General features: G+C 36.7%; 1 protein-coding gene across 1 annotated transcript; it reads left to right on the plus strand.

Annotated features, from left to right (window-relative positions):
* Positions 1-1,983: 1,983 nt before the first annotated feature.
* LOC136854987 (m-AAA protease-interacting protein 1, mitochondrial) lies at positions 1,984-12,522 on the plus strand. The gene is made up of 7 exons (XM_067131667.1): positions 1,984-2,087; positions 5,571-5,705; positions 6,604-6,796; positions 7,512-7,625; positions 7,867-7,942; positions 8,320-8,416; positions 10,392-12,522. The coding sequence occupies exons 2-7, from the start codon at positions 5,572-5,574 to the stop codon at positions 10,489-10,491; spliced, it is 714 nt and encodes a 237-aa protein (XP_066987768.1). The 5' UTR covers positions 1,984-2,087; position 5,571; the 3' UTR covers positions 10,492-12,522.
* Positions 12,523-12,704: the final 182 nt, after the last annotated feature.

The raw sequence follows: 12,704 nt of genomic DNA on the forward strand, positions 1-12,704 counted from the left end.
TGAAAGTGACGACACTTCTCTGGAGTAAAGAAACATATTTTAAGTGGAAACAGAATTTGTTATGTACAGTACTGTTACGGAGGATAAAAGTCATATTATCCCGTTTATATTCAAGGGTGAAAACTATGCGAATTCACTGGAGTGAGCTAAAGTAGTTCGGATAATTACCACTGTGTGTTCTACAATCAGTTGTTTTAATTTATGTATATTTATACAAACCATTGCGTAAGATATTTATGTAGTGCTTTACATAAAGATTCATCCCATAAGAACAGAATAATCTTAAAAAATAGTAAACCAAAATGATTGCATGACAGAAAAATTCAAAAAGAGAATAGTAAAAATAAACCAAATTATTCAGTTAAAATACGAAGCTCTGCAAATCCAAAAGTTAATATTGGAGTTAATTTTAAACGCCACAAATATGGTCACTTTTTAATATTAGTTGTTATTCTATTATTAATTATTAAAAGCATAGTATTATACCTGTTAGATGTAGTAATTCTGTTCATCATTGATGTTTTTCTGTAATGGGTGTTAACAGGGAAACCTTCCACGGAAAACATTGCTACGCAACGCGGGAATTGCTGCCAGATACCACCAGCGAGCAAACTATTGCTCATCGTGTTCACTTGTGTTGCAAGACATGATCCATTATTTACTTCGACTGATTTTATGGGTTTTCTTAAAAAATGGATGGAAAAGAGAAAGAAAGTACCATTTAGATTTAAGACTACAGTAAATACATAGAATGACTATTCTTTGTAAACTTACTGTAAGTAAAATTTGGCTCTGGCACAAAAAACATTCAGCTCAAATCATGTAAGTATACATATATGGCTACAGTGTAAAATGGATTTACAAATGTTGAAATACCAGAAAAGAAATATTAAAATACTAGATCAAGAAAGAAGGAGACTGGTATAGAGTGTGGAACGGAAAGAAAAAATCAAATAGGAAAAATAAAAATATTGAGGATGAAAGTAGGAGCCAAGTAAAGTTATTGTTAAGTTCTCTTAAAACTTTGTTTGCCAAGAATTGTCAAATTGTATTTGAATAAACTCTGTAATACTCCAAGATTTTATTTCATCATTACTTCCAAAAGAATATTTTTTCAAGAACTGACCATGTATGTTTATATATGCTTTATATATATATATATATATATATATATATATATATATATATATATATATATATATATATATATATATATATGCACGCCAGCATTGGGTGTTTGACAGAAGGAAAACAATAATCATTGCCATTCATAATAATTAATGTGAACCTAATTTGCAGTAATGTTCCATAGAATTATGGCGTCAGTGATCTTATAACCAATGAATTCCCATATCGGCTGCTTCATACACCTGCACCGAGGGCTACGTGTTAATATAATTATGTTCGTGTGTTTATCAGTCTTTTGTATATCATGTGGAAGTCTTTCAGCAAATATCTCATACACATATATGTATGTAAGTGTGTATGTACATGCACACTACACAGTATGACTCGATCGACCTCCCTTTCGTCGTGTAAGCTAACGATGGAAACGTAATAGCTAAAAGATAAAGTATATACATCCGGAACAGGATGTTTTGGGTTAAATACATCCGCCCTCGCTGTCATCCTTGAAACTGACACAGTTTCGCTCTCTCTCTCTCTCTCTCTCTCTCTCACCATTTGCTGTATGTTTTTCTCTCTCTTTTTCTGTGTGTTTCTCTCTCTCTCTCTCTCTCTCTCTCTCTCACCATTTCTGTATGTTTTCTCTTTTCTGTGTGTATTCTCTCTCTCTCTCTCTCTCTCTCTCTCACCTCTGTATGTTTCTCTCTCTCTTTTCTGTGTGTATTCTTCCCCCCTCTCTCTCTCTCTCTCTCTCTCTACTGTATGTGCGTGTGTTTGTGTGAGAGAGAAAGAGAGAGAGACAGAAAGAGAGAGAGAGGGCGAGCCGTTACAAAGATAAACTCTACTTTCCATCGAAAACTTAAGAAGATCGGCACAGCCTTCCCCCTCCCTCCCACCCCCATAACCAAAGGAGGCCCGTCCCATTCCCGAGGACCTACTTGCCTAACAACAACAGTACCCAAGTCAGTACGAGGTTCCCCCTTCGTTATTTAACTTTTCTCGAGTCTTTGAGCTTGTGTCATGCCATTTATGGTTTAGAAATAGGAAGAACTGGACTAGAGTCGTGATATTATATAAATTATAAGTACGATTACTGTTTGTGGGTCACAGAAGGTTAAAAATTATGTAAGACGATCGTGAGCTTTTCGGGCAACGGCTAACGAGTCAAGTGACCATTTTCACGTACGCTTATTTTCTCGGTATTTTGTTTTATAGAATTACATAATTTTTTATTTAAATAAGCCTGTATCGTCATGGAATAATGTAATATTCTGTACCCGTGGTGTAGGGAAAGTTAGGACTCTCAAGGTTAGCGTTGGATTTAACCCGTAAGCAATTTAGTGAAAGTGTTGGCGAGGTTTAGTGTTACTTCCGGGGCTGGTCTTGGGGGGGTCAGAGCTCCCCACGCCAGGTCAGGGCACGGCGCCCCAAGGGAGGTTAATATGATAAAAAAAAACCTGCCATTAAAAGCTTAACCTAACCTTACCTAGAGCATTGTGACCTGACCTAACCAGATCTTACCTGACTTCAGGTGTCTTTCCCTGACCTGATTAGGGGCTTTGCCCCCGTGGACCTGGACCCCCCAATAACTTTTATTCCATGGAAGTTTTTGCTAGGGGGCAAAATTAAATTTTATAAGTTGCTAATACACGATATGAAATTGTAACCTACATTTTTGAAAAGTGCTCCTTATTTTGGACCCCATAAACACTATCACGCAAACGATCAATTAAAAAATTTAAATTACGACATAAGGTAAGACAATACAGGCCACCACCCCCCTCCATGGCTAATACGGCAAAATTGTAACCTGTAAACACCCCTAGGTTACGTTAGGTTGGTATTTTTAGGTTCTTTTTGTGGCCTATCATTTCCAAGCCATTTTTGCATGAAAAACCCTAAATGGTTTTTCAAGCAAAAATGGCTAGCAGGAGTCTTAATGGCAACTTATAAAATTTTACCGGCTGTGTCCCCAATTTTGTAAAGTTTGAATCAAAGGGAGCCACCCCCATGGTTTAAGTCGGCCGTATGGTAAAAATATACCGTCTAATAGAGGTGCCCTGTAGGTTCTATTCTGTGCTTATCGTCATAATCATGTCCCTCTGAAATTCCAGCACTCTTGCAGTTACTGTGCTTTATCTTTCATAAATCTCCACTCCTCCCATCCTCCTGTTTCATAGGTTAGGTGAGAACTTGGTCGTCCAACTCTTCAGGCACCCTCAGGAGTCCAGTTGACATGTCAGGTCTTATTTTCTCCTTGGGTAGTACAAAGGACAAGCCCAAACCATTGCCATCTCCCACTTATCATTGTTTCACATATATTTGATAGACATTTCTTACTCTTCTCTTACATCTAAATTGTTTTAGGCAATTTGCTAACTGAAAGAGAATGCAGGAGGTTAGGCTCTGACTAGCTTACACTGATTAGATAGTTTGTGTAAGTTAGGCTTAGGCTGACTTACAATGATTAGATAGTTTGAAGAGGTTAGGCTTAGACTAGCTTACACTGATTAGGTAGTTTGTGTAAAGGTTTGATTTGGGTAATATAAGGCCTGTTGTTTAGGTTAGGTTAAATACTGTCCTAGACTGTTTGTTAAGTTGATTATTACACTTCCTATAATTTTCTGACTACTTATGATTTTTTATTTTACCGTGATTACCCATTGGGCAAGTCATTCCTCGTCACTGCGATTACCCCAGCCTCCTCTCTAACAGTGTGGGGTTAGGCAAGAGTGGCTTTTAAAAGAAACAGTGGTAGGGTAGTGAATGAAATAGGCTTGCCCTTAGCCTATATGCACTGTTTTATTAATAAGCTAAAGTGAAGGAGTTGTCAGAAAAAGAAAAAAAGGTAATGGGTGCTTTTGCCAAAATAGGTACATTGTATCATAACCTCACCTGGACATAGTGTTCTACTGCCTGTGGTAGTTTCTCCCCCTCCCCCCATCAACCCCAACCAACATACCTTACTTAAGATGCCATATTCCAACATTGTCCTGACTGGGATTTCTTTGCCTTGCAAGGATCCCCCCAATTCACATAGCCTCACAAAGGATGGGTGTTGACCCCCAGGCCCACGTTCTCAACCTGTCTTAAAGTTACTCACTGTGGTGGTCTCTGAAGAGATTGTTCCCAACTTTTCCACTTAAAGTAACTTTGCAAGTATAGGTGTTATTGTTCCTAATGTAAGAAGCTTTGTCATTCACCAATTCTTTATACAGTATACCATTCATTAGATGAAAGTATCATTGATTCATCGTTACTACATTGGAAGATAATTTGTCATTTTTCAAAACTTGGCTCTTGGTAAAGTGGGCAGTAACCTGGCACCTCAGAGAATGTGGGCTCTGGTACTCAGCAGAACAAGTAGTCCTTATTAGTTTTTGAAGCATGGGACCTAAAGGCAATATCTGTAGTTCTGCTGGTGAAACAGAGGTATAGGAATTGTCTGAAGAGGGTATCTTCCTACTGAGATGCCAGGAATTGCTGGATTTCAGCCTCATACCTCACTGACTGCTCCACATCAGAACCATTCCAGGGCTAGGAGAAACTCAGTTTTCCATTTAGGGAAATGAATAATTGCAAATGTGAGTAGTAGTACTGTAGCTTATATTCATGCTATACAGAACAATATTACTTGTACTGTTGGATACCACCCTGCTAAACACCAGGTAGTTTATGATTAGGCTTGCTAAAAGCATTAAAAACAGCCCCCTTATAAAGGATGTATGAAATCTGTAAAGTAGGTTTTATTAAGTGCTTGGCTGCTGACACCTAATTTTCGAAGTTTACATATACTACTCGTGAAGTCAGAAGCAGTACTAAAATAAAGGGAATTACTGGTGCTTTTTTTCATTACATTTCATGTACTGCATGCACCATAAATACAATCACAATTAAGGTCATTACCCTTGGCAGCCTTTAATGTGAGAAAACTACAGGATACTTCTTGGAGGATTGCCCAATCCCTCCTTTTAAATACAGTATTATTGATTGCTTTGGATAGGTGACTGGTTTTACAGAGTCTTGTCTTTATTTACCTGAGAAAATTATGTCCATCATCGCAAGAGTGGTGAGATGGTAAATATTAGCCAATTTTGCAATTCCTTGTTTGAAAAAACCATCAGTTGTGGAGGACTTTATAACTCCACAACGGAAAGGTACTACACTAGTTTGCCTTTTAACAGAATACAGTAGTAGGTAAAATTGCATGGGCTGAACTCTCTAAGATTGTCACTGTGAGTGTAGGGGGAGGACCTTTATTTAATTTTATTGCAATTCAGTATCTGGGTATCTGGTTCCATAATGTAACTGGCAAAAGCATGTACTAAGGAGGTGAATTTATTTCATCCATATGAATGAAATACCTAAAAAATGTTTGATATGATCTGTCTGCAATAATGGTTCTGTGTTCATGCAGAGTAATGGTATATGTCTCTTAATTTCAGAATGCTACGAACAGCACACAGAATATGCTTGTATGGATGCAATCATGTGTTGCATACCAGATCATTCACTGCCTTAGCAGAAACTGCAGCAGGTGCTAGTGCCTTTAATACACAACAGCAAGCACCACACAGGAGGTAAGTGTAATCTAAAAAAAACATTACTGTATTATGGAGGATGATTGATATTTTGGCCATGATCTCCGTGAATGAATTTAAGTATACGTTAGTTTAACCAGACCACTGAGCTGATTAACAGCTCTCCTAGGGCTGGCCTGAAGGATTAGACTTATTTTACGTGGCTAAGAACCAGTTGGTTACCTAGCAACGGACCTACAGCTTATTGTAGGGGATCCGAACCATTATACTGAGAAATGAATTTCTATCACCAGAAATAAATTCCTCTAATCCTCCACTGGACGGCCGGAGAATCGAACGCGGGCCTAGGAGAGTGCTAGGCGAGTACGATATCGACCCACCCAGTGAAGAACTCGTTGTATACAGTGCAGTCTGTAGTTGAAAGTTTGTTCATTATATACCTTATTCAGGTTGTTACCTATTGTCATATGGTGACCCAAGTGGTAATCTAATTGTTTAATTTGAGTTTTTCTGGAAGTGATTATGATTGTTTCATGGTTTTTTCAGAATATGTATGTATAGCTTTATGTATTTTTTTTTGTAATAATTTATCATCCTTTTTGTTTTCAATTTGACAGTGACATACTACTGTAGTTTTGGCACTTATTGGTTTTGTAATGGACAATGAGTCATTGTGGGAATGATCTGTTGTCAGTTTTGTTGTGCATTAGCTAGCCAGAATTTTTGTCAGTTGGCCACCCTGCCTCACAAATCCCTCAGCCTAGTATACTCATGTCTCTACAAGGCTTCTCCTAATGTGCTCAACTTGATATCATTTTATGAAATGGTGTTTGGTATCAAAGTAAATTTCATTAAAATAATTGTCCATACTTTCTGTAGTCATGTATAGCACTGAGAGAGTAAATACCTCACCAGAACTTTATATTCTTTATTCCAGATCATGTGTCTGTGATTTACACACCTCTGCTGTTAAGCAGACCTCTGAGCGAACTCCGGAGCCAACGCGAATGCGTGTTATTTCCATCCCAAATCCATTCAGGTGGTTACACAATCAGGTAGAAATAGCCACACTGAAAAGAGAATGGGATCCTAATTTTTCCATTGAAGACTTCAAATATGGAGTAAAACAGGTAACAGTAGTCATTTTGATTTGTCAAATGTTCATTGTTTTATGTTAGGCTTTTGTTACGTAATCTATTCTGTCATGCATTTCAACTTGTGTTTTGGTAAAACTAAATGACTTACAGATGACCTCTTCATTTACGAACTATCGTATAAAATCAAAGTGTTCTTGGTGTTAGAGCTCGCTAAAAGTGCTCCAGTTTTGATCAGTGTTAGAGAAGTCATTATTGGTTTGGAGCACAATCATTTTGCTCTAGAATCAAGTGGGATTTGGAAGTCCAGAAGTGGGACTTAGTGAGGCTGTCTTTGAGAAGGCATGCCAACAGTAGACTAAATCAATGTCAGTGTGTTGTGTACCTCATGACTTTCAGGTCCTTTTCAAGCCAGGCACTGTAGGACCAGTGTGAAGGCTTACTCATAAGCCATCATGCTGGTCTTACACCATTTACTTGGGGTGAATGATGTTGGAATTCTATTATATATTACATTATATTTGGGGATGTGAAAAGATCACTACTGGTACATATAATAGTAGTGTAACCATTCTCAATTAAATTTTAAATATGCTATTTTTAGCATTTCAGCAGACAGGTAGTATCTTGGCTAAGCCACTAGCTGCTTATAATATACGTCTAGCACAAATACACGTAAAGTAAAAGTGGTGTATAGAGCTTATGTCACCTTTTATTTCTCCCATTATATTACTAGTGTTATTCTTCACAGGCAGTGTGCACCTCTTCAGAGCTCATTAGCAGAAGAGAGTGGGGAGAGTTGCGAGGCCTTTTGTCTCAGAAAGCTATCACAAAGTTGAGGAGTACCCAGTGGACCAGTGACCAAGTAAGGGAGCCAGTTAACTTGTTGCCGTTTTGTTTATTCCACATTATTATATCTGGAGCTTGCTGGATATTCATGAAAATAATTGTCTGCTATTTATCATTGTTCCTGGATTTTTAGCACTTGTTTGATAGCTTAGCTGAAATGCTTAGTTTTCAAGACAACTCATAGTCACTTGATGCAGGTCCTTTTAGTGTAGTATCGTGATTATTATGCACTAACAGCTATATCTTCCTGTTTTCAGGTACACAATTTGGTTCTTAATCCTAAGAATATACAAGTGACTCAAATAGACAATGTTAGTCTACAGACAGTCGTTGGTAAGTATTGTTGTGAGACAGAATTAAACAATTAGATTAGTTTCATTTTATACTGAGTGAGCACCAGGGCTTTGGACTGATGCTGTGTAATTTAGCAGAGAGAATCATACTTTTTGTGGCCAATGATGGATTTTTTTTCTTGTATGTAGCTTTGTCATTTCATTTAAAATTCAAAATATGTAACTGCAGTAAGAAATCAGTGTCTTTTGTTGTGTCACCCGTCTGCATTTTTCTTACAAGTTTTCCTTTGGTATGTTGAAACTTAATGATTAATTTTCCAAACTTTGTGGAATGTTCTTTGTTTCATGTAAGTCTGATGTTAATTTATTCTGATGTGAGGAAAGACTCATTACTTATAAGGTGTGTTCCTTTCACAGATCGAAAGTATTGTGATATTGATGTGACTGTCATTGGGACCCGTGCACCTTATAACCCAGACAAACATTCTTTAGTAGTTTTGGAATACTTTGCAAGGTAAGTCGAGACTTTGGCCTTCTGCAGTACAGTTAGCATTAAGACCTATGCTCCTGTTAAGGTAATTTATTTTGTGTGGAGATATTTCTCATACAGCTTATGATTTTTACAAGTTACGTACTATACAAGTTGACGCAGTAGCAAGCAGTTATGGCCAGAAATTTTATAGGAAATCCAATGAATTCTGGAATTCTCATTTATTATTAGCCCCCAAAATTTTATGCATGTAACTCATGACCTTGGGAACTTTACTTTAATGAAATAGGTTTAGAAATATGATACAGTCCGTTTGCCTGTACAGTACTGTGGTAATTTAGAGGCTAATATTATCGCTTCACATGAAATGTTATGGGTATCATAAGAACTGTTCGAGTATGTAGTTGAGGGACGTTTATACATTTTTTCAATAGTCTCCCTGATTATGATTTTTACAGGAATTAGATTTTTGACAGGAAAACTTCACTTTGTTAGTTACTACAGTTGTTGTCTTTCAACACATCTCAGAAATAGTAGTCTCCCTCTCCATCGTAGAGTATACATCTAGGTCCTGAAGCACCCTTAATGGTGGGAATTGATCGTTCTCATGTAGATTGAAGCAGCAAGGTGGGATATGGAGGAGGGTCAGTTTTTTGTATGTACAGAAATGATTTGTAACTTTATGTTAGCCTGAGTAGCTACTTGCTTAGCAGTCTTGTTACCTGTAGATTGTTAAAGGATCCAGAACTTCTAGGGGGTGCTAGTACAAAGGACCCTGTTGAATATATGTCCCATTCTCAGGAGATGAATGATCACTAGTTCCAAATTACTACTAGGTAAGTATATGAGAAAAATTGCAAATCCCTTGCTAGAAGCTTCCAGGATCTTCTTCTCTGAGATTTTAGCTCGTTATGTGACCCTAAATTAATTGATGTAGCTCTTGAGATGATCCTAAATAAATGCTTCTTCATTCAAACCCTTGTGATAGAGCAGATCTCTGGCCTTTTTTTTTGGCAGATACCAACAGCTTCCTCATTCTCTTTTTATACTGTAGAAAGTTATTCATTATGGGAATAGTGGCTTTAAGAGGATCTGTGCACCTTGAACTACATCAGTCACAAAGGATGTACCAATTGCCATGGTAAAGTCTGGAGGTTAATTCTTTCCCAGCGGTTGAGATTACACACATTCTGCACATGTCTGGGTAGAGAGACCACTCTGATGACAAGACTTGTGTCTTTGATAGAGGGAATCTCTCATTCCATTATGTCTCTTTGGGACAAACCTTGGGATTATAGTGTTTTGCTCCTTTGCTCAGAGAAACATCTTAATTGCCAGCAACAAACATGGAGGGCAGTCTCATGCCCCTTACATTTTGAAGTATGCCACAGTAGTATTGTGGGGACTTGACTCTGACAAATCTGCTAACTGCTTGGCACATACCTGAAGAAAAAACATGAACTCGGGTAAGTTGATGTAGCAAAATCTGATGAGGGTACCGTGGCCTCTTTTGAGGTTTTGATGAACAATGGCTCTGGAGCAGGTGGCATTGTTTTTACTAGCCAGGTCATTAGTTACTTCATCCTTGAACATTGTGTTTCAGGCTGAACCTATGACAGAGTACTTACTTGGAATGCATCCATCTCTTGGATCACAATTTTCTCTCTCTCTCTCTCTCTCTCTCTCTCTCTCTCTGTACTCATTCGATCTGAATAAGGGCAAATCAGAATGAGTGTAGATGTGTAGTCGTGGGAGAATGTCTTTATTGATAGAATGATTTTGTTCTTTTCAGGATTGGATTTGACTGGGATAATTAATAAAGTATCATATGATTAATGAGTTTGTGTAAAAAATGTGTTTATATAAAAAATATTTCATTACACTGAGTGTCTCCATGATTTAAGCAGACAGAGTGGAGATCCATGGTATAGGCAAACAAACCATAGATAAAGATTTTTAAGAAACCATGTACAATTATGTATCAACCTTTTTTTTCCAGGTTCCACAGAGAATATACTGACCATGTGCTTCCAGAATGGACCATTACAGTTTTCAAGCTCAACAATTTTGAAGCTTATCAAAGAAAAGTCGGCACTTGATTTTAGTTCTTTGACTTATAAGCATTTTGTCTTCATTATTAATCCATTAGAATTATTGTATGTGAAAGAATTTCTTGAAAATATTTTTAGAATTTTGTATTTTGTAGTTTTCGTTTTTTAATTTGTAGAAAGCCCCTATTCATCTTGCGTCAAGGTGAATTTATATTTTGATTTTTATTAGGTACATTGTGTAGGTACATATATATGAAGTATTTATGTATGGGGGTTCCTGCTATATGTAATTTGATGGTTATGTGAAAACACACTACAGGATGTTGCAGACTTGTGAAATCCGGTTCCCTTGGAAAGGAATACGGAAAATACGAATCTGGTTTACTAAGTCAGCCATTTGATGTGATGTAGGATTGTGGTTCGTGTATATATACAGTTTGTTTGTGTATTGTTATCCACAAACAATTTTATGTAAATAGAAAAGAAAGCCTTATGGTTATTGGTAGTAAGAAGTTCCTGAGCTGAGTATATTAGAGTTTAAAGGTAGACCTATGTATTATTATTGTTATTGTGCAGTTTGAGAAGACCATTGTGTCACTCAATCTGGACTCATAGGGCTCGTTTGAAGGGTTTGTCCATAAGTTTAAGGTGAAAATTGGAGTATGATTGAAGAAGTTGGAAATGTAGATGAGTAGTGACCAAACAGAAGGTAGGAAAAGTAAAAAGACAAAATACATTGCAACTAAAAGGGCCAAAAATTACTTCAAAAAACCTTGAGGTCTGCAAGAAATGTGCTGCTGAAGTTGTTGGAGTTGCGACTCCCCCTCCCACGCCTGTGTCTTCATTAATTATGTATAGAGAAATGTTCTTGAAATTATGAAATGATAAATATTGTGAATAATGGAAAAATTCTTTTTTTTATTAATAAATTTATTGTTCAGGAGTGCTTAAAGTATGTTACTACAGTACTTATTACACAAGGGACATCCACAACCTTTGCTTTGCGGCTGCTGACATCATATCTCCATCTACTTTGAATTGAGCCATTTAGAAGTTAAGTTACTAGTTTTCTGTAAGGAGTAAGCACTTCTGAAAATGTAGTCAGAAAATATAATATTGCTCCAGACCAAGTTTTTTTCAACATAATCCATTTCTTTCAAGTAGAAAAAGCAGTGGAACATGAGTGTAATAGTTCATGTCTGTCCATGTTCCATCCAGCAATTTCTTTTTAACGTTCAACTTCGACAGTTTTCAATATTCTTCGTTTATAGTTTTCGTCAGTTAACCATTATACTGAATATAAGAATAGCGCCTTCAGCTTGGCCATGTTGTATCAAGAATTTTTTCTTTATATAACTACAAAAAACCATCCACAAGTGAATAACAATTCTTGGCTATGAGTCTCTTACCTTCTGTGAGAACGTTCCACATATTACCCTTTACTTTATGTACTGTATCATGTGATTTATTGTATCATGAAAACCCTTCAAACCAGTCCTAGAGAATATAAGTACAGTATTAAATTCAATGATCTGGTAATACTTAGTTACAAATATGCCTAAAATAAGCAACCCACACTCTGATTATGTGATGTGAACAGCAGGGAATTATGAGATGACTTTAAGATGCAAGTGAACTCTTCTGACATCCTTTACTGTTTTGAGATGTTTTGAAACATTGGAAAGTATTTTAATTATTATACAAGAATGAAACGTATGTAGTGGAAACAGGTAAAATAGCAGATAGTTGTTTATGTATAGAGGAAACCCACCTGTATTCTAATGCAGTACAGTATAACATATAAGGCATTGATTGCCTATGGGTTGGTGATATAGAGATAAGCAAGAATGTCATTGTCGGAAACCAAGTACAGTATGTTAAGTTCTGTTCTGGCTCTTTTTTCTGTGTATGCAGGCTACTTTTTACTGTATTTCTGTCACATGCCAGACACTGGTTATTTATAGCAATTAATTAATTTGACAAGAAATAAATGCCAATTTTTTATAATTGCGTGTGTGTGTGTAAAGATTGTTCATACATTTTTGTGTGTTGGAGTGCAAGTGAATTCATGAGCTGCCATTAATGTGTTTTACTGTAAACCTTCCCATCAGATCATATTGGTTATGCAAGTTATTTTTCCTTATTCCATTAAATTCTTTATAGGTTATTTACAAATGAGTAATTGGTGTTGTACAGTATACATAATTTCAAAAAGGATTTCGTTTCTGTTAAATTTCAAGACCACAGTATTACTACAGATA

The sequence above is a fragment of the Macrobrachium rosenbergii genome, chromosome 30, assembly GCF_040412425.1.
Source record: "Macrobrachium rosenbergii isolate ZJJX-2024 chromosome 30, ASM4041242v1, whole genome shotgun sequence".
Classification (NCBI taxonomy): domain Eukaryota; kingdom Metazoa; phylum Arthropoda; class Malacostraca; order Decapoda; family Palaemonidae; genus Macrobrachium; species Macrobrachium rosenbergii.

Coding starts and splice junctions, on each gene's coding strand:
- LOC136854987 (XM_067131667.1), top strand. CDS start 5,572: ATGCTACGAACAGCACACAGAATATGCTTGTATGGATGCAATCATGTG. Junction 7,626..7,866: donor CCCAGTGGACCAGTGACCAA/GTAAGGGAGCCA, acceptor TCCTGTTTTCAG/GTACACAATTTGGTTCTTAA. Junction 7,943..8,319: donor TAGTCTACAGACAGTCGTTG/GTAAGTATTGTT, acceptor TTCCTTTCACAG/ATCGAAAGTATTGTGATATT.